Genomic DNA, 23003 nt, shown 5'->3' on the forward strand with positions numbered 1-23003 from the left:
ACAAAGAGCGGTGAGCGAGTCGGAGAAGCTCATACATAGGCTGGCAGAGCCAGAATTGAAAAGTATAAGGAGCATGGTTCGACGATTCGACGGAACGGGAGATCCTCTCGAGTTCGTGGACCGAGTAGCATTGGCCGCTAAAACTTACGGGTAGGAAAGGAGATCAGAAGGAGCTTTCCTGCCGAAAGGGTATTTTGAGAAACTGGCAGACCAGGTTCGGCAGCGGAAACAGCAGCGAGGAGGCCGGTGGGTGCAGGAACCCCAGAATTTTGTTCTGCAGGATGTGCTGCGCAATAGAGGTGAGGAGCACAGAATGCTGCCAAAGACCGAGAAACGCGCAGCGATCTCAGCCATAGAAGGGAAGGCAGAGATCGCGAGGTGCTGCCTCTCAGAACTAGTTGGTGGTTAATCAGGAGACGATCGGAGGTGCAGAAGTGAGGGCCTTGATAGACAACGGGGCAACGCCTAGTTTCATTTCAGAAAAAATAGCGGAGAACCCGGGAATCGCCGGAGAGCGGAGAACAACAAGGAGACTAATAAAGTTGGCCAACGGGAGTCACACAGAGACTCAAATGGTACTCCAGACAACAGTAAGCTTTGGCAACAAGAAAAAAAATTTGAATATGTTAGTGTTGCCAGGCATGGGAGGCAGCGCGGTGCTTGGATGGGATTTCCTCGCAGAATTCGGAGCAACATTAAAGTCACGATCCCGAGAAGAGAAAGATGGAGCGGATGCCTGGAGGATAGGCTGTTCATAGCCATAACTGGACCCTCGGAGAAATGGGAGAGCGAGCGGGACAAAGGGTTCATCGAGGAGGAGCTAGCGGCGTTCACAAACCAAAAGGGAACATAACACAGTACGAAATCCCAATAAACCAAAAGTATTATCCAAAGAACCCCAAAATACAGGTGGAGTTCAATGAAAGGTAAAAGAGCTGCTGGAAAAGGGATGCATAGAGCCTTCAAAAGTGCCTATAACTATAGCTATGACGATGGGCATGGTAAAGAAAAAGACGGGTCAACGGAGAATGTGCGTGGACTTCCGACAAATATATGCAAAGTCAGTAAAGGATGCGTACTTGACCTTAAAGACGGCTATTGGCATATCCCACTGGAGGAAGGGAGCAGCAAATACACGGCCTTCACGGTACTAGGAAAAGGTCTGCATCAGTGGAAGGTGATGCCGTTCGGGTTATACTCAACCTCGACAACGTTTCAAAGGGCCTTAGACCAGGTTATAAGTCCGTATATGGCTCCGTACGCATTTGCGTATCAGGATGACATCATCGTGATCGGGCGCACAAGGGAGGAGCATATGGCTAATTTGAAGGAAGTATTCCGTAGACTGAAGGCGGCCAACTTAAGAATAAACACGGACAAGAACCATTTCTTCAGGGAAGAGCTGTTGTACCTAGGTCAACAAACGTGAAGGGGGTTCGGCAGTTTATTGGGATGGCATCGTGGTATCGGCGATTCGTCCCAGATTTCGCAGGGGTCCATTAAACGATCCAAACCATTAAACGATCTACTTCGAAAGGGAACAAAGTGGGAATGGACGGCGAGGCACCAAGAGGCGTTTGGGAATCTAAAGTCGCGGTTAGCAGAGGATCCAGTGCTGGCATGCCCGGATTTCTCGAAGAAATTTTTACTGCAAACAGACGACTACGGCGTGGGTGCAGTTCTGATGCAGGACACTGATGAGGGCGAGCGAGTGGTCGCTTACGCCAGTCGATCGCTGATAGGCGCGGAGAAAAATTACTCGGCAACCGAGAAAGAGTGCCGAGCAAACATATGGGCAATTCGGCAGATGAGACCATACCTGGAGGGGTACCAGTTCGACGTGATCAGGGATCACATGGCGCTGAAGTGGTTGAATAATATAGAGAGCCCACTTGGAAGGATCGCGAGATGGGTCGTCTAATTGCAACAATATGATTATGTTATCAGCTATAGGACACGCAAGCTGAATGTAGTTGCAGATGCACTTTCCCGCCAGCCGTTAGTAGAAAAGTTGAGGAGTGCCACAGCAAGCGAAGACGTGGAGTGCGTTTGGATAAGCGCACTCATTAGGAAAATGCGAGAAAACCCACAGAAATGGCCAGAGTACGTAGAAGAGGCAGGCCTGGTATACCGACATGTTCCGCATAGTGCCGGAAGCGAGGAAGTAGCATCATGGAAGCTGTGTGTGCCGATGGATATGAGGCAGCAGGTGCTAAAGGAGAACCACGACGAACCGACAGCAGGACATCTAGGCGGTAGGAAAACAATTCCAAAAATAGTAGCAACGTACTTCTGGCCAGGGATGTAAAGGGACATAAGGAAGTATGTCAGGAAGTGCGAGACATGTATGCGGTATAAACCAAGTCAGATGCAGGCCGAAGGAAAAATGCTGACACAGGTCCCAGAGTAGCCATGGGCGACGGTATGTGCGGACTTCGTGGGACCGTTGCCGAGGTCCAAGCATGAAAACACCATGCTATTGGTGATGATCGATCGGTTTTCAAAATGGACAGAAATGATCCCAATGCGGAAAGCCACAACGGAGACGCTGCATAAGGAAATTCGCGAAAGGATCGTCGCGATATACGGGGTGCCAAAGGTGATGGTGACTGAGAATGGTGTCCAGTTCACCAGTAGGAGTTTCGAAAAATTTCTCGAAGAGCTCGGAGTTCGTCATTAATTTACCGCACAATACACGCAGCAGGAAACCCCTACAGAAAGGGCAAACAGGACGGTTAAGACAATGATCGCCCAGTTTGCAGGCAATGACCAAAGGACATGGGACGAACACTGGCCAGAATTAATGCTGGCAATGAACTCAAGCGTGTCAGACTCCACGGGATACTCGCCATGCTTCGTAACCCAAGGCAGAGAGCCAAGAATGCCGAAAGCGATATATGATAAAGGGGCATTGGGGACGTGAGCAGCACAAGCCACTCCCTCAGAGAATGCAGTAAAGTTGCAGGAAGTGTTCGAGCTGGGGCAAAGGAACATGGAGCGCGCGGCGCAAGAATAAGCTCGGCACTACAATCTGAGGAGGCAGGAGTGGAGCCCGAAGATCGACGACACGGTGTGGGCAAAGGAGCACCATTTGTGCAAAGCGGCCGAAGGTTTCGCGGCGAAGTTATCGCCGAAGTACGACGGGCCGTACACAGTGGTGAACCTTGTATCGCCAGAGATTGCTGAGCTACGTCACGCTGGCACAAGGAAGAAAAAGAGGGCCCACTGAGTGAGCTGAAAACTCAATGAAAATGAAAAAAAAATAATAAACAAAAAAAAAATAAAATAAAATATATATATATATATATATTAGATATCAAAACAACAAAAAAAAAGAGAGAGAAAAGAGAAAAAATGAACAAAACAAAAACAAACATGAAGCTGGAACCACGAAGCTTCTGTCGTTCCCGAAGAAGAGGGGAAGTGTGAGGAGATTAGATCTCCCACACGCCAAGACAGGTGGCAAGAAGGGCAGCAGCGGAGGGTAACAGGCAAGCTAGCACGGCGGCGTCGGAAGGGCCAGCGCGGCTGTGTTTAGAAAATACGGAAGAAAAGAAATGCGTCGAGTGCAGACGACATGCGGGGCAGCAGCGGGGGCACAGGAACCAGTACGGCGGCGCGCACAGAAGAAGGAGAAAGAGAAATCGCCGTGGAACGCAACAGCACCGGGCGGGCCTCCGCGGCCACGCTCGAATGTTATAGGAGAGAGCGAGGACTGCGGGGAACGAAGCGGCCCGCGATTGCGCAGCTGTGTTTAGAAGAATGCAGAAAACACAGAAATGCATTTGAAATGACCTAAGGGGGGCCACGGGGGTATCTGAACGAAGTCCGATGACCAGCACAAAAACAGTACGGATCGGGAGCCCAAGCGGGGTGGGGCAAATAAAGAAAGCCCGCCGTTAGAAATGCGGCGGGAATTGGAGAAAGTTAACGGCGAGAACAGAGGAGCGAAGGATTAACGGCAGGAAGCGAGATTTTCAAGGATTAACGGGACCGAGTCTTCTAGGGAAGCTGGAAGAGTTAAGAGAAAGACCTCCGTGGGTAAGTCTGACATTCAAGCAGGAAAGTTTCCTTGGAGGAATTAGGAGTATAGGCTGAAGGACTCCCCGTGGGTAAGTACGATAGTCTCAAGTGCGGGATTTGAAGCGAGTGCGCAGGGATCTGTGATCAGTAACTTAAGGACCCCCTGTGGGTAAGTCCGGCGGCGGTACGCGAATCAGCCAAGGAGTAGTAATCAAGGAGCAAGTGGGAAAAGGATCAAGGATCCGCGGCGGAACTGAAGCCCAAGGGTAAAACGAGTCGGGTTGGGTTATTTCCGGACACGACAGGTATCCTGGTGTCATAGCGATAGCGACGGATCGGCCTGGCGTACGCCTTGTCGATTCCTGACCGTTAAGACCGGGTGTGATCCTGTAAAGCGAGGGGTAGCCAGCTCGGGAACTCAAGCCCAACAGTGAAACCAAACAGGGATAAAGTCAAGAGAACCCTGATCCAGGCGTTGGGGGGCGTATGCACAGCGTATCACCTGGAGTTAAAGAAAGCGAGTGGCGAACGCAAACGGGGGCGTGTCCTTTGGGGTTGGTAGGCCCTTCGTGCCCTGATCCAGCTGCCAGGCACCAAGAAGCGTATCCTGCCCGGCGTATGCCTGGGAGGTGAGCCTATCGGTCTGCTAACACGGATTAGGTGCCGGCCACGGCGAAAGCGCAGGAGCGGCGCCAACGACAAGAGCAGCGGCGACGACAAGGGAGCAGCGACGACAACAACAGTGACAGCACAGGCCCCGCAGCTGGAGCACGTGAGTCCTAACGGAGGGAACCGTGAGCCGATTCGGCGCCAGGGACCAAGACCACACGGACTGCTGGGCGGAAGCTTTGGGCGTGTGTATTGGCAACAACCCGAAACGACGATCGGGGATCTACGGGAGGACGAGCGGTCGGTCGGCTCAGCCAAGCAGCCGGTGAGATTCACCCTTTTGTAACTTTATCGCAATAAAGGGGACATTTATTTAAGGGGGCAGGATGGTTTGATGCTTCAAAAAATTTGTTTTTTCAGAAATTTTTTATATAATAGAACATTATCTCAAGAATATCCTGTGAAAGTTTCATGTCGATCGGACTAAAGCTTGCTGAGATACCGATTTTCTAGTTTCTTTCTCTCCATATACTTTCAATTGCTTTTAAAACTTTAGACGCGTTTTTCTCAAAACAACTTTTTCAAGTCGGTGCGTAACGTAACTCAAAAAGTAATGCTTGGATCTAAATAAAATTGTTCACACATCTTTAATACAATAAATACTTGCGGATGAACGAACGCTTTTTTTAAAAAATTTTTTTTTTACCATTTTTACGGGCAATAATGGGCTAATTTTTATGTAAAAATAGTACCTCTGACTTTATAACCGCGCCAAAAATTCAAAATCGCATATTTTTCAAAATGGTTTCGTTCATCCGCACAAGAAACTAATATTTTAAGTAAATCAATTCAATTTTTTTATTTCCGATAACACTGTAAGGCCAGACTTTAAGCACCGCAAGATAATAATTTTTGGAAGCGACTCCGGCCGACTGCCCGTCACGGGATAAATAATAATTATTTCTTAACAAAAAATTCCTAGATACTCTCCAAATATAGCTATGTATCGTGTAAAAAAATTGAATAATTATATTCACTCAGAAATGAAAAAAAAAATCGTAAAAATCTGTAAAAACCCAGATCCAAGTATTTCTTGATGAAAGACGTATATTAGGTCCTTAAATTCGAATGACGATCCAGCTTGCGCTCAAGTGAATGGAACCGCCGCAAAGCCTGAGCGTAGGATTCCCCCAACAGCTCCACATTATGCTTGATTGGAAGGCGAACTGAATAAGCACCTGATTTAAGACGCACGTGGTGCATGGCGAAGTGGGCCTCGCAATCGAGCTCCTCCTTAGTAGCCTGGACGATAGGCGCAGTGTAGGCATCCATTTCCCAGAATTGGTGGAGAAGTTAATCGAGGCGATAGTCAAAAGGTTTTGCGGAGTCAGCAGAAATCATCTTGATGAAGCGGCCAAACGAGGTTTTTCTGAGGTGCCACCTACTCCAGAAACTACCCATCCAAAACGTGCTATCTCCACCAGAGGCAGACCGTCTCCTAGCTGGATTTGCCCGACTGAGAGCAGATCAAAAAACAGTCTTGCTTCAATCAGCAGATCCACACGCTGAGCTCTGTGGAAATTCGGATCAGCTAGAACCACATTGGCGGGAGCCTTCCAGTTGGACACATCTATGTTTAGGCCAGGTTGACGCTCTATGATGTGAGACGCCACAACAGCCTCAATGTACACAGAATACGTGGATAGGTGTGACTTCAGGCAAACGTTATCCGATGCTTCATCCGTAGTAAATTCAGCGTCTCCAAGGCCAGTCACTGCTACAGAACATTTGGACCGATGAAGCTGAAGTTGGCTGGCCAGCCGTGATGTGATAAGATGAACTTGTGAGCCGAAGTCAAGTAGCGCTCGACAAGGAAGAAAGGCTCCCGATCTGCCACGGACGAGAATTTTAACGGTGGGAAAAAACACTACTTCAGCGCAGCGATCCTTGGCAACAAGAGTGTTAGCAGGAGGAGCTTGAGGGGTCGCAACCCCAGCTTCATTGGCCGGATCCAAACCAGAAGCGGGAACAGACGTGACTCTCTGCTCGCAAGGAACCAATAGCGCATGATGTCGGCGATTGCAAGTTGGGCAGCGGGAGGATGAGCATCCGCGGGTTAGGTGCTCAGACTTGAGACACACAAAGCAGAGGGCAAGACGTCGGAGCTCATCGTATCGTTCCTCAACTGAAAAGGCGAGGAACCTTGGGCAAGAAGGCACAGCGTGTGCCAGGATGCACAGGGCACACGAATCAGGCGGAGCATTCAGGAGCATGCAGGATCGGTTGTTAAATGGCATACGTCGGCCCGCCTGATTCGCAGACAAATGCGGATCTAAGGCCAAATCCACCGTCTCCAGGGTACGGAACCTTTGTTCCAGGAACCGAGCCATAGATTCCCAAGTCGACAGGCTGTCAGGGCAGGGTCCAGCTTTTGGATCTGGATGAGGAGGCACCCTTGAATTTCGGCCGACGTCCCGGAACTAATAAGGGCTCGCATATGTCCATTGAATCGGTCGGATAACTCCCGAAGAGTAGCAACGAATCCCGGCACAACCACCCTGCAGGAGCTCGTTGATGTAAGCCTAGAATATTAACCGTCGGTTGCTGAAACAGTTGCGCAAAAGGTTAAGGGCAACATCATAGTTAGCGTCGGTAATCTCAAGCGCCCTCACAGTTTCCAGGGCTGAGTCCCGCAGACAGAAAATGAGCCACCTGAGTTTCTCCATCTTGGTCAAGTGCGGATGACTAAATAGGGCGCAGAAATCCGGCCACTCGGCATAGCCCCCGCTAAATGTTGGCATTGGCAGCGGGGGCAATGAGGCCTGTATGGAGTGGTTGAAATCCCAGCAGCACTGGTAGCATCCAAAAGCATAGAGTGAGCAGCAACTCTCATGGAACGCTTGGCCACCTCCACCTGGATGTCAACGTGCACGTCCGTAGCCAGCTGAGAGAACCGCCAATATAAATCGCTCCCGATCTCGCTGTAGTTTAGCTCTTCCAATTCCTCCTGCAGCGTGGGAAGCGATCGCTTCTCCATAGACTCGAGGGTCAGAATAGTAGATTCGTCGGTCTGTATCGCAGCCTTGACCTTCCGATGCAGTATATCCTCCTGCGCGTCTCTGCAGCATCCTCTCACGGCTTGACGTAGCAGATGCACTAGCTTCAGCTCCCGATTCCATTGTGCAATTAAATTAAAATGCAACTTTGGGACAACAAAAACAACGGTGTTTTAGTGGCACTTTTAATGCTGATCACGATAATTAAACGGGATGAAATCGCGTCGGGGTCACCAAATGTTGAGCTATTAGCGTTTTGATAGCGGCCGAATTAATAAGACGAGGTTTAATTTATATTTCAATTTATTTTGGATCAATTTAACCCCAAAACAACTGCAGCGGCCGATCCAAACAAAGCCGAATATACAAGTGCATAAACTAAGAGCTTGCGCAAAAGCTCCACCAAAGTTCAACAAAGCGCATGCGAATCTGGGAGAATAAAAGAATATGGAACAGCTGTTAATTATTTTGTAATAATTAATCTATTCGATTCTGGCACAAGTCCCAACAAACTCATTCTTATGATTAATAACTAAACCCATCGCTGCCGCGATCGCAGCTCACTTATCATTTTATCCGTGACCCTTATTGGTGCCACGGCATCATATTGCGTCCGGTGCACAGTGCACTTAATGTGGTTGCGTAAGTTCTACAGTTTTTAGCCCATAATTCTGGCGTTTTTAGACGAATTGCTTTATAGAAGAGAGATGGTAAACCTTGTAAAAATTGTAAAAATCTTGATAACTATCACTGGGCTATGACCTGGACATCAATGCAATAAAGGACGAAATTAAGAAGCAAACAGTGTTCTGAAAAAAACACTCGGCGACTGACTCGGGTTTGCAGCAGAAACCGCCTGTAACGCAACGAGCTCCCAAACCTCCCAATAGTTTTCAGGGCTGTCTAACTCTGTGCCAATTAAAATGGCTTTTAAGTTATTAATTTAAGATTTGATACACTTTTTGTAAGTTTTTTTGGATCTGATAGTCACCCTGAAAGTACCCTTCGCCTTCGTTTTGCATATATGAAATACCAAGAAAGTTTAAAAATTAAATCAGTTTATATTTTTATATAATATAAAGTGGTTAACGTTGGATGAATCATTCATTATAATATTATTATGATTATTGAAATTGTTTTTCATTTTTACCAAATGAAAAGTTACTAGTTGGTTCGCCAAGAGCAGAAGGATCCTCCGTCGGTGGCATGGGATTTTTAAATTGATCCGCAGATATCCTCGTAAACAATATGCCAACACCTTCAATAAGTGCTAAAAGAACGCCTCCTATTACAGCACTACCAGCCATAGCTGGAATACCTAAAAATAAAAAGGAATACATTTTATAAGAGTCAATTGGCTAATATAATAAAAGATATAGGTATTTTTTTAAGGGGGCAGGATGGTTTCAGAGGCTGAAAAATAGCAGATTTTTGCGATTTTTTTTTATGTCTGAGTAAATATATCAATTCAATTTTTTTACACGATTAATGGCTATATTTGGAGAGTATCTAGGAATTTTTATTTTTAAGAAATAATTATAATTAATCCCGTGACGGGCAGTCGGCCGGAGTCGCTTCCAAAAATTTGTCTCTTGCGGTGCGTAAAGTCTGGCCTTACAGTGTTATCGGAAATAAAAAAATTGAATTGATTTACTTAAAATATTAGTTTCTTGTGCGGATGAACGAAACCATTTTGAAAAATATGCCTTTTTGAATTTTTGGCGCGGTTATAAAGTCAGAGGTACCATTTTTACATAAAAATTAGCTCATTATTGCCCGTAAAAAAAAATTATTGCCCGTTCATTCATCCGCAAGTATTTATTGTATTAAAGATGTGTGCAAAATTTTATTTACATCCGAGCATTACTTTTTGAGTTACGTTACGCACCGACTTGAAAAAGTTCGGTCTAAAATTGTAAAAGCAATGGAAAGTATATGGAGAGAAAGAAACTAGAAAATCGGTATCTCAGCAAGTTTTAGTCCGATCGACATGAAACTTTCACAGGATATTCCTAAGATAATGTTCTATTATATAAAAAATTTCTGAAAAAAATTTTTTTTAAGCCTCAAACCATCCTGCCCCCTTAAGAATAATATTCTGCCACAGAACTTTTAAGAATACCTGGCTATCACCTGTTGACCTTTAAATTAATTTATGCTGAATATAATAAGGCATATATATATATGTATTTGTAAAGTAAAATAAAGTAATATAGAAATATATGATATAACTATATCAACACTATCGGTGGAGTTTTGCAGCTTCGAAAACTAAACAGCAGCACCACCAGATACAATTTAGGAAATCGTTTTATACATTTTTCAAAATTGAAGACCCTATAGAAAATAAAAATGAACAAAAGAACTTACATGTTTTAAATGTTCTGAACAGTTATTTAAAAGAATTTATTAATGTCTATAAAATTCAACGAAAAAATAATAGCATTACTTGTCAAAAATGGATTTAAATTATAATATCGACTAAATCGTATGAGATTCATTAGTAAACAATATTGATATATTAAAAATGCGTGTATTAATAATTCGTAGCGCATCCTTTGTTGGCTAAAACAGCTGAACAAAGTCTTGTCATTGAATTGACTAAGACCTGGCAACGTTTTTGGGGTATATTAGTCCATGACTCCTAAAGAACACCCCAATACAATCTATAGTGGATGTTTGGTATCAGCAACTGCCTTCTTAACGTCGGACCACAGATTTTCTATTGGATTTAGATCCGGCGACTGCGCCACTCCAAAACTTAAACTGAATTTTTTGAGTTGTTATCCTGCGGGAAGACCCAAACAAGAGGCATTTCATCCTCTGCGAAAGGTAACATTACAGTTTGCAAGATATTCACATGGACGTATTGATTCATAATAGTTTTAATCCAGTGTAAAGGACCTACTCCATTTAATGAAAAGCATCCCAGGCCCATGCCATGATGCTGCATCCTCCATGCTTTATAGTCTTTGTGGTGTACTGGGTCTTGTATTCAGAATTCTGGGGACGTCTGACATACGATCGGGATCCTTTACCACCATACATGACCACCTTGCTTTCATCGGACCATAAAATATTTCTCCTTACTGCGGGGCCCGATTTGTATGCTCCTTAGCAAACGTAATACGGTTAGCAATATGTCTGGCATTTAAAAGTGGCACTTTTCATTGGCTGCAGGCTTTCAGATTATGTTTTTTGAGATATGTGCGCATCCTGCGGTCCTTTTTCAGGTAGGCTTGCTATGGCAAACAAACCTATTGACCTCTAGAGGGGTTAGGGGACACTTTCTACCGCGTGTTTCTTTCCTTTTGTTATTAGTAATTGCGTTTCTTATCGTCTTATTTATACATCCAACAAGTCGACCCACTTCTCGAAAGAAATTTTCATCCTTGATCTTTATCATCTGCAGCAAACCAATTGAATGTTTTTTTTTATTGAAATAATTGAGTTGAAGACAAATTTGTAAAACACGTGCTTTAAGTCGAAAGAAAGTGACAATTTCTGCGTGTATTCTTAAGTGGTGCTATTTTTTTTGCCTAAAAGTGGTGGCATTTTTTTTTTTCGTAACTTTTGGAGTCTTTTTAGTAATATATAAAAAAAATATATTAAAACAATAATTTGAGTAACTATAACGCTGTTTTTGTTTAGTATGAATATCATCAAAACCAATAACATTTTATTTTATAAATAATCGAACTGTGATGTAGTGGTGCTAATATTTTTTTTGCAACTATATATATTTTGATGTCTACCACTTCGTCGAATTTGAACTCCAATTTTAATACCAATTTTAATGCCAGTGTCACCCACCTCTGAGTCTGCTAATTCAGATTGCTTGTTCATGCTTGTACATGCATTTCGGCTTTGCTAGCTAACTTTGCTTGCTTCGATCAGTCGGTCATTCTTCCCGGTGATTTCTGCTTCTGGCGCCGTCTACTAGTGCTGGGTTATTAGGTTGGATATTGTTTCGTGCTTATTGCTAATTATTACTAGGTGTGCCAATAGGTTAGTGGGTCTGCTTATTGTGTATTGCGTCATGCTGATGACCACTGATTAGATCAGATTACTAAGTGTGAATATAGGTTAGTAAGTCTTGGCACTTAGTGTCAACAATTACATATATAAAATTTCCAAAGGGAAAAATTGTTATATTATGGAAGTATTTGAAAATCATGGAAAAAATTATTACTTAAAATATGGACAGCCCCCAAAAACAAAAAAGGAAAATGGTAGCTATATAAAGCACAAATTTATTGCTAATCCCTATTCGGCAAGTGTATAATGAATAATTTTTATGAATAATTTTTATACCTTTATTTTTTTTTTAGTATACGCCCAAATAGTTTGGGCGTAGCCAGAGGTTTTTTTATTTTTAATGCTATTAAATATTTTCCGAAAAATTGGCAGAACCGATCACTGAACTGCATCGCCTTGATAATCATTTCGGTCGAGTCATAATTTAAAACTTCAAAACATTTAAGTTATTTTACAAATTAAAATCACAAAAAGAATCTATACCAGAGGTGCTCAAGCCAATGCGCATCACATTAGGCACATTTGTTTTTGTGAATGGCTTATGGAACGGCTTATGGACCCGTGTGTGCTCAGCACACGCGTAACCTTTGGGGTACACCCCTAAGGTTACTAAAACACTCTCAGTTTCTTCTTTCTTTCGTTTTTCGTAGTGTGGCCAAGCTATCAAAAATTTTATATCATAAGAAAGAAGATATTTGCATCTCGTTCGACAGAACTTTGACTATTATGGCTTTAGAATGAAAATTTCAATCGGCATAGATCTTTCGTCACTTCTCATTGTGCTTTTAAAAAAAAATTATTGTGGCGGGGTCAGAGTATGTCCGAAGAAAATTTAAATGATGGTTAGGCAAAAGAAAAATCTTATTCAATAAAACGAACTTTCTTTTAAACATGTGCACATACAGTTGCGAAAAAAAAAATAGCACCACTACATCACACTTCGATTGGGCTTTAAAAAAAATAGTAATAATGTTACCAATTTATTCAAATAAAATTTTTTTTATGTAGAATGATATTCTTACTAAACAAAAAAAGAGTTATAGTTACTCAAATTCTTGTTTTAATATTTTTTTTTTAATATTTTACTAAAAAAGATCGCAAAAGAAACGAAAATAAAAATAGCACCACTTTCCATCTCTAAAGAATTCACAAAGAAATGGTCACATTTCAGCGACTTAAAGCACGTGTTTTACAAATTTGTCTTCAATTTAATTATTTCAATTAAAAAAAAAAATTCAAATGGGTCGTGGAAAACACTGCACGGATGAAAAGCGTGACCTGATCAAAAAGTTGATCAAGGATGGAAAATCCTTTCGAGAAGTGGGTCGACTTGTTGGATGTTCAAATAAAATGATAAGGAACGCCATAACCTATAAGAAAAACCAGGAAACACGCGGTAGGAAGCCTTCTATGACCCCTCTAGAGGTCAAAAGGTTGGTTCGCCATAGCAAAAGGGAACCTTTCAAGCCTGCTACAGATCTAAAAAAGGACCTGAATATTGCTGCAACGGATCAAACAGTGCGCACATATCTCAGGCAACATAATCTGAAAGCCTGCAGCCCAAGAAAAGTCCCACTTTTAAATGCCAGGCATATTGCTAACCGTATTAAGTTTGCTAAGGAGCATAAAAATTGGACCCCCCAGCAATGGAGGAATATTTTATGGTCCGATGAGAGCAAGGTGGTCATGTATGGTGGTAAAGGATCCCGATCGTATGTCAGACGTCCGAAGAATTCAGAATACAAGCCCCAGTACACCACAAAGACTATAAACCATGGAGGATGCAGCGTCATGGTATGGGCGTGCTTTTCATATAATGGAGTAGGTCCTATACACTGGATAAAATCTATAATGGATCAACACGTCTATGTGGATATTTTGCAATCTGTAATGTTACCCTTCGCAGAAGATGATATGCCTCTTATTTGGGTCTTCCAGCAGGATAATCACCCAAAACACACAAGCAAAAAGGCAAAGGAGTGGTTCCTCAACAATGCTGTACAAGTTTTGGAGTGGCCTGCGCAGTCGCCGGATCTAAATCCAATTGAAAATCTGGGGTCCGACGTTAAGAAGGCAGTTGCTGATAGCAAACCAACGACTATCGATTGCCTTTGGGGTGTTATTAAGGAGTCCTGGACTAATATACCCAAAAAACGCTGCCAGGACTTAGTAGATTCAATGCCAAGACGTTGTGCAGCTGTTTTAGCCAACAAAGGATTCGCTACCAAATACTAATCAAGGCATATAGATATATTTTTAATATATCAATATTGTTTACTAATGAATCTCTAACGAATTAGTCATTATTAGCATTTAAAATCCATTTTTGAAAAGTGGTGCTATTATTTTTTTCGTTTAATTTTATAGACTTTAATAAATTTTGTTAAATAACTTAAGAACATCTAAAAAACTTATGTTTTTTCGTTAATTTCTATTATCTTGAGGGTCTTCGATTTTGAAAAAAGTATAAATCGATTTCCTAAAGTTAAAAATATGATTATGATGGCAATTGAAAAATTTTGTCTGGTGGTGGTGCTATTTTTTTTTCACAGCTGTATGACTTATTTTATGTGTGTTAATACAGGCCCCATAAGTCAACTTTGAGCACTCATGATACAATAAACTAAACAATTTAAAAATAATAAAAGATCCATACCATTTCTAGCAGCTAATATTCCTCCTGTGGCGGCACCACTTATTATCGAGTTCCATGGATCTTCTTTTTTTCGTAAATGCACAAGTGTGCAATCAATAGTACTGAACATCCCACCCCATACAGCAAAATTTCCGGCAATAACAGGAGAGCGGGTTTTTATAGCCGTCATACTTCCGACCTTAAAATAAATTTCATAAAAATGTGTAAAAATATTAATTTACCGGTCAGGGTCATAGGTAAAAAATAATCCTTAAATCAATAAATAAATAAATATTATAAAATAAATATTTTAAAAATGGATTTTTTCAGAACTAGTTAAAGTTTTTGTATCCCGCTATTCCTCATAAAAACAAAAGGAGGAGGGAGGAGTCGAAGTTGTTATACCCTTGCAGTTAGGTAGCAGCTAATATTATTATGTATATATCGGGTCATATATATGTACATGTAGTTGGCCGATCCTTATAAGAATTTCACCATCAAATCAATTTTCTAATAAAAATGTTTAAAATAGCCTCAAGCATCTTGAAAATTAACACGGTATTAATTAACATTTCCAACCTTTCAATTATTTGGCAGCTATAGGATATAGTCGGCCAATCCTTATGAAACTTTAGAAAACGTAGATAAGATATCTTAGCCAAAAATAACATATGTGGAAAGTGCCAACCCTTTTACTTAAAGAACAAGTTAAGGCATTTCCGATCAATCAGTTATATGGCACGTTTCAAAATATATGTATACTACCTGCAAACAAAAGAAGGATGTGTGCAAAGTTTCAACTCGATAGCTCTAAAACTGAGAGACTAGAATGCGTAGAAACAGACAGACAGACAGACGGACATGCTTATATCGACTCAAGAGATGATCCTGATCCTGACTTTATAGGGTCGGAGATGTCTCCTTCACACACTTTTGACCAAAATTATAATACCCTCTGCAAGGGTATAAAAAAATATTGAATTTTTATTAAAAAAAAAGTTTCCTTACTAAAGGAAAATATCAAATATTTTGCCAATTAGTGTTATGTGATACGGCAAATTATGCACATAAATACATAAAATATAATACAAAAAGCATAATGACTTAAAAATCCAGATGGTATCCTTGCCAAAGAAATTTTGGAAGAGGGTTGTGTGGAGATATGCAAACTCCTTTGAATAATTCAACAAAAAATTAATAGTACATCAGAAAAAAAGCATGATTGAAGCTCCGTGATAGGTGGGATTCATACAATGGTTTATGGGACTTGGTTTCTGACACCGTATCGAAGAACAAAGGTCAATATTTAACCCCTAATAAGCGAATAAGCATTTCACTTTGGAAGCAGGCTTATTGTATAATCAACCATAAAAATGCTTCACGTCACAAAACAAACCATTTTTAACAGGATCTGTCATTCCTATTTTGAACTGGCTACTTATGAAGAATGTCTAGTCTTTTTGAAAGCAAAAGTGAAAAGTATTGATTAAAATATTTCGAACGGTACCGAGACGCTATCAAAATATTATTGAACCTAAAGATGGATACATATTTTGCTTGATTACCTAGCTTATTTTTAGTTTAAGCTTTAATTCTTAGGTTAAGTTGTCAGAATATTATTCTTAAGTTGTCAGAATATTTATGTATAGTAGTTTCTTAACTTTAAGTTTGTCCTAATATCTTAAAAGAAAAAAGTAAGATTTCTCCTTCAAGCCATTTAAAAATTAAACTAATATGTACATATGTTCTATTTTTATTTCTAAAAATTACCTACATATGTACATATGTACTAGTGCATATGGGCTCCTAAAATGATATTTATGTGCTCATTAAAAACTCTTTAAAGCTATGTAGTCATTTTTTTAAGACATACATATGTACGTATGCATGTACTTTGAGGTACATATGTAAATAAGATAGTAAATGCATACATAAGTAACATTGTGGGCCGGCAAGTTTCAAAGCACCTAAGAAATATAATAATTTAGTTTTTTCCGCGCCTTTTTGAAGTTTATTTCTAGAGTATGAGAGAACATTTGTAAAAATGATATTAAACAAACATTTGACCCTTATATAAACATACCAATCTTCGGGCTATTCCTGAAGGTGCATTGCGAAACCCCTTAATGGCTTGAAAAACCCCACCACCAATGCACCCCATAGCAAAAGCTCCACCGCAGTCGTCTACTATTCTGTAAGGACACGGTTCTCGAGCATATTCTTCCATGATACTAATATCTTAGACCAAAATTTATTTAAACATAAACAGCGTGACCGCACCGATAACGATAAAAAATACTTTTCGGCTAAAGAAAAACTACAAAAAATACATTTCAACCTTTAAAAATACCAATTAAAAAAAAAAATAAACACTTATTTTTTTCTATGCTTAAATGCACTGATTTCATCTGTTCATAACTCTTATGGTCTTCTCAATTTAAAGTTTTGTTTAAAATATTTGATGATGGGTCATAGTTTTAAAGGTTTTGCCTGATATGAAACAAATTTGATACGTTTTGAGTTTTAAATTGAGCGCGATTTTAAAACATTCGATTATCATAGCGATAATTTTTGAGACGCAAATATCGCATATTTATATATGTATACTAGGGTGGGTCGATTGAAAAATCGCTTAGGCACATATGATTTTCGGATTCTAGGGATCAAAATAAGAAACTTTGCTTAAAAGACCATACCTCTAAAATGAATTCTGATGTCCCTCGTTTTAACGTGTATGTACCCAAAAGGTCAAATTCCAAAAAATCCTGTTTTGACCCATTTCCAGAGTGCCCCAATCGAGTCCAAATGTATGAACGACCCACTAACTTTGGAGGGTCGACCCACCCATACAAGTGGTACCCCCCTGGGACCCGCCTAGGGATCTCTTCCCTTGATGCTGCTTTGGGAGTCATACATTTTTTCAACATTGATGCGTGCACGACATCACGAACACCGTAGGTCAAACATGAGCTCCTCAGAACGCTGAATATTAGGATCCCTTGGGGGTCCTTGAGAAAGTCCATGGCATAGGCTGCCGGCAGGGAGGTGGCAAATTAAACGAGGCGAATTATATTTTCTCACTCCATTATAATTTCGATTTTTATTCCTTAAGGAAAGTCCGTATATCTCTAAATAACATCTCTTTCCTAGCTTCCTAAATATCCTAATATTCTTTCCTACTACGCTTAACGATAACTTATCCATAAAGATTTATGAACTTAATATATATTTATTTCGACAGGGTAGGCTGACGTGCGTTTAATCTCATCTCTTCCACTACTCGAGGATGGAAAAGAAAATATAAATATCGGAAAGACTCTCGCCTGTCCCGTCAGCAAAGCCAACACAAAACACCCAATCAGCAACAGTGCTCCAGCCCGAAGTCTCCGGATACTACTTCCTCTTTCCCGTTTTCGGCACTGTTAGGCCATCAGTCGGATAACCCCCTCAGCTCCCTTGAAAAACGGAGCGCTTCTTGAAAGCGCCGCAAGCGCCCCGTCCCTGCTTCCTGTCCTACGCGATGGCGCCCACTTCACGACAACTCCTGAGAGGCTAGGTCCGAATCCCATCCCAATCTATAGCGGAGCGCTCCTTAAAGCATCGCGAGCTACTTGTCTCTGTTTCAGCTCCAGTCGAGCTCACTCTGCTCTTAGCTCCAAACTAGTCCACGTCCCTTTTCCGCGATGGCGAGATTCGCGCCGCTTTTGAGACTCGCTCTGCTTCAGAGATTCGCTCTGCTTCTTCTGGTCGAACGCCACAGCTCTCTGCCTTCTCTGTGCGCGTCGCTCAAATCACGCCTCGTTGCCACTAAGGATCTACCCAGAGGATTCTAAGGATCTAGACCCTTGACCTAATGAATCGAAAACATCTACGACAGGCTCACACGACCATGACCTAACCTCATGACTCACCTCGCTTCTGCGACCTACCTCAACTTAACTACGCGTATGCCAGCAAACGGCCACTTGTGTCCATTTGTGTCCCAAAAGTCATAGGTGATCATCGATGAATCGATGTTTTCAAAATTTTTTGAAAAATCGATGCGAATCGACTAAGTTAACTGTCGTCTCCTTACTGTTATTTTTGTAATTTGTTATTCATTGGACAGTTTGCATTGTTTGAGCTGCCCTTAAAGCAAATTAGTAACGTTTCATGATATTGACAATAAACTTATGCATTGTTGAGCAGGTTAAGTGACGAATGGCAAAAATGTTTCTTATCCGGATATGATTTGGTTGAGACTAGTCTCCCTTTTCTATACGTTGATTTGATCATTAGAGTCGTCTCCTTACACCCTCCAAAGCAAAGGAATTTGTTATTCATTTAACTGTTTGCATTGTTTGAGCTGCCTTCAAGGCAAGTAAAATAAAAGTGGACTAGGCCTATTGGGGATACAACTATAAAAAAAACGCGCCAATAACTCTACCTCAAAGGTGGTGTGGAAAAGAGTTTGGTAAGTTGAAGAAACCAATTTTTAAATAGTCACTCTACTGTCTTTAACACACCTCACTTCTTTAAAGGAAATCCTGAACCGTCTGGAAAACGTCGACTGCATGAATATCGGCGTGAAGTTCATGTTCATCAATTCTCTGGAGCAGTGCAACTGGACCCTCAAGTGTTTCGAGTCCCCGGCATTCTGAACTTCTGACCCGCGCCACCGGCTTCGAGGCGTTCCTGGCCAAGAGGTACTCTTCGCAGAAGCGTTACGGTTTCATCAATGTGTCCACCGAGATGGGTGTAGATTCCGTCATCATGGGCATGCTTCATCGTGGACGTCTCAACACCCAGGCCAATGTCTGCCGCAAGCACCTTAACCTAATCTTCATCCAGTTCGCTGGTCTGAAGGCCGCTGATTATGTGAGTTTTGCTCAGGGAAAACTTTGAAACCCTCTACTAACTGCTATCAATTTAGGGATGCTATCCATCAAGAGTACCATTTGGGCATGTACTTTGAGCATCTGAACCGGGTGACAAACAAGAACTTCCGCCTGGCTGTTGTGACCAATCCATCACATCTGGAAGCCGTCAATTCCGTCGTGCAGAGCAAGACCCGTGCCGAGCAGTTCTATCTTGATTTTTTTTAGCTATTTTTGGAGAAGAATCCAGAAAAGAGCAAAGACGCCGAGTTCAAAACGGAAACAGTGATCCTCTGAAAGAAGATAGATTACTCAGTCCAGATGCTCATGGAGACACTCCATGATTACTTGACCACATTCCCCGGTGACCTCATAATGGCCCTTCGAATCCTGCGATATCTTTCGATATCTGACTCCAGTGACTGAGGAAGTAAAGCATCGTTTCGTCGCCCTCCAGCTTTACTCGGCAGATGGCGTCCAGCTGTGCATCCAGATCATGGAGAAACTTTGCATATACTTCGAACACCCGGGAGATCAATCGCCCGCTTTGATGACGATCCAGGAGGGAACACTTTTTCCAGATTATGATGCCCACGCTACAAATATTGAGGGAGCTTCTCTCTTATGCTTTTCTGTGCCGAGATGGCACCTATAAGGATCTTACAGCCATTGATTATCTGGTGGAGGTCTATTACCTGCTGTACTACTATCCCACACGATGTCAGGCGGGCGCTGAATATACTAATCTTACCTGGCGCCGTGTGGTCGGCTTGGTCAGGTAAGATTAGTAGATTCCACTTCGACTTCATCTAATGTGACTTTCATTTTAGAATTAAAATCTTGTCTGTCTTAATTTCCTTATTTTCAGATATATTTGAGGATTATGCCACGCCAGTTGTGGCTGCCCAATCCATGCTGCATTCCATGTGCAAGAAACGCAAGGCCATGAGCACAATTATGCAGGTCATCACGTCGCCGAATGCGGACAACAAGCAAAAAGATGGTGCTCTGCACATGATAGGAACGCTAGCGAATGTCCTGCTGAAGAAGGCTCAATACCGAGACCAAGTGGAATCTATGCTAACCACATACGTTTTCCCGGAGTTCCAGAATCCCGCCGGCCATATGCGGGCGCGTGCATGTTGGGTTCTGCACTATTTCTGCAGACTTTACCTGGCCGAGATCATGCGACTGACCACGAACGCCCTGCTAACGGATAAGGAACTGCCCTTTAAAGTGGAGGCGGTCATTGACCTGCAGATGTTCCTCTCATCGCAGGACGAGGCGACCCAATCCGTTGAGGGTCAGATTAAGGAGATCACCAAGGAGTTGCTCACCATTATTCGTGAAACCGAGAACGAAGATCTGACCAACGTGATGCAGAAGATCGTGTGCACCTTTACGGAGCAACTGTTGCCAGTGGCCACCGAGATTTGCCAGCACTTGGCAACCACCTTCAGCCAGGTGCTGGAGTCCGAGGAGGGATCCGACGAGAAGGCCATCACCGCCATGAGTCTGCTCAACACCATCGAGACTCTGCTCAGAGAGGTGGAGAAGCATCCCGACGTCCTCCTCAATCTTCATCCGATTGTTATCAAAGTGGTGGGACACATGCCACGAGACGTGCCAGAGGAACTGATCTACCAGGTATTCAAGAAGGACGGCATCGACTTCTTCATCGACATTATGCCGGCTCTGCATAACTATGTGACTGTCGACACGCCCGCATTCCTCTCCAATCCCAACAGCCTGCTGGCTATTCTGGCTGGCTGAAGAAACGAGAATAATAAAATAACACATAAAAACAAGAAAGGAAAGCTAACTTCGGGCGGAGCCGAAGTTGATATACCCTTGCAGTTCAGTCGCAGTCCGCCACGCATCTTATATTATTAGATATATAGCGGATCGTATATAGTCGGCCGATCCTTATGAAAATTAGCAGATCAGATTGTTTTTCCCAAAATAGAATCTGTACCAAATCCCATCTTTCTAACTTAAAAAACACCAAAGTTATGCCAATTTCGATCGCTGTATGACAGCTATAGGATATAGTCGGCCGATCCTTATGAAATTTTGTACATAAGATATTTTGGTCAAACATAACATGTGTGGAAAGTCCCAACCCTCAAACTTAAAAAACACCAAAGTTATGACATTTCCGATCAATCAGTTATATGGCAGCTATTGAATATAGTTGACCGATCCCAGCCGATCCGACTTATATACTGCCTGCAAACAAAAGAAGGATGTGTGCAAAGTTTCAACTCGATAGCTTTAAAACTGAGAGACTAGTTTGCGTAGAAACGGACAGACGGACAGACGGACATGCTCATATCGACTCAGGAGGTGATCCTGATCAAGAATATATACACTTCATAGGGTCGGAGATGTCTCCTTCACTGCGTTGCACACTTTTGACCAAAATTATAATATCCTCTGCAAGGGTATAATAAAATATATATATTTTATTGATCGGCCAATCAGGCGTTTTCTGCACCGGCAAGTTCGGCACCATCTTCTGCTGGGAGTTCAGCTGCTGCTGGTTCAGCTGCTGCTGGTTCAGCTGCTGCTGGTTTAGATGCGGCTGGTTCAGCTACTGCTGGTCCTGCTGCTGCTGGTTCTGCTGCTGCTGGTTCAGCTGCTGCTGGTCCTGCTGCTGCTGGTCCTGCTTCTGCTTGTCCTGCTGCTGTTCCTTCAGGCGGTGCAGGGTTCCGGGCCCGCCGTGGCCGACGTCGGAGCTGGCCTGGCAGCGCTCCCGGGCCCGTTTTCCTGGCGCACCCGGGGCCCGGCGACCACGGCGTGGCACATACTCGTACAATGCAACGTTTAGAAAAATAAAACGAATGATTGCATTATACAAACATATAATACTAAATAATGTATTATTATTTTTTATATAGGAAATAGGAATAACCACATGTGGCTGTTGAGCTTTTACAACATTGTGCTGTTAAGCACCCGTTAAGCATGTACAAATTTCAAGACTTAATTCCATCGAATCGTAGAAAGCGATTTGAATGGAACTACCGGTATTCGATTAAGCAAAAAATTAGCTTTCTCGTGATATACCGTGCAAAATGGGGCATCCTCTATAAGGGGAGATAATGGGGATATTCAAATTCGATCATGGCTGCCGCCATGTTGGGCAGCGTCAAAACATGTGATGCGGTTATGGTGCCAGTATTGGTCAAATAGGTTCAGAAATTTTCAGGGGATGATTACATCGAATCATAGGGAGCGATTTTGATAGAAATAATCTCATTCGATTCAGAAAAAAATTAGCTTTACAATGGTATACCGTGCAAAATGGGGCATCCTCCATAAAGAAAGCATGTGGGGTCATTCAAATTTAACATTGGCGCAATTTGCGTTGGGAACAAGGTCCAGTATTGGTAAAGAAAATTCAGAAATTTTTAAAGATAAATTGCGTCAAATCGTAGGGGGCGATTTTAATGCAAATAGTCTTATTCGTACGGGGCGATTTTAATGCAAATAGTCTTATTAAATTATATGAAAAATTAGCTTTGCAACGGTATACCGTGCATAATGGGGCATCCTCTGAAAAGGACTCAATAATCATATTCATGCCTAACAAAGGCGGTCTGTAGATTTGGAACTTTTGGAACGAACTTGTTCGTGGACTGGTTCCGGTTCACGAGTTGGCGCCTCACTTGTCAATTAAAGTCAATGGGGAACTATTAATCGATTTTCTCAAAATTGTAGGGAGCGATTTTTGCTCCAGATATACTAGAAAAGGTGATACATCGACTCAACTACCGTGCATAT

At 42.3% G+C, this 23003-nt stretch overlaps 2 protein-coding genes across 2 annotated transcripts; one reads left to right on the plus strand and one right to left on the minus strand.

Annotated features, from left to right (window-relative positions):
- Nucleotides 1-8729: 8729 nt before the first annotated feature.
- LOC6503246 (mitochondrial import inner membrane translocase subunit Tim17-B) lies at nucleotides 8730-16675 on the minus strand. The gene is made up of 3 exons (XM_001965788.4): nucleotides 16445-16675; nucleotides 14383-14560; nucleotides 8730-9006 (listed from the first exon to the last, which is right to left on the minus strand). The coding sequence occupies exons 1-3, from the start codon at nucleotides 16586-16588 to the stop codon at nucleotides 8813-8815; spliced, it is 516 nt and encodes a 171-aa protein (XP_001965824.1). The 5' UTR covers nucleotides 16589-16675; the 3' UTR covers nucleotides 8730-8812.
- Nucleotides 16676-18090: 1415 nt separating this feature from the next.
- LOC26514203 (importin-7) lies at nucleotides 18091-21029 on the plus strand. Its single transcript, XM_014904688.3, has 4 exons — nucleotides 18091-18814; nucleotides 18882-19218; nucleotides 19274-19995; nucleotides 20086-21029. The coding sequence occupies exons 3-4, from the start codon at nucleotides 19842-19844 to the stop codon at nucleotides 20988-20990; spliced, it is 1059 nt and encodes a 352-aa protein (XP_014760174.1). The 5' UTR covers nucleotides 18091-18814; nucleotides 18882-19218; nucleotides 19274-19841; the 3' UTR covers nucleotides 20991-21029.
- Nucleotides 21030-23003: the final 1974 nt, after the last annotated feature.

The sequence above is a fragment of the Drosophila ananassae genome, chromosome 2R (genome assembly GCF_017639315.1).
Source record: "Drosophila ananassae strain 14024-0371.13 chromosome 2R, ASM1763931v2, whole genome shotgun sequence".
Taxonomy (NCBI): Eukaryota; Metazoa; Arthropoda; class Insecta; order Diptera; family Drosophilidae; genus Drosophila; species Drosophila ananassae.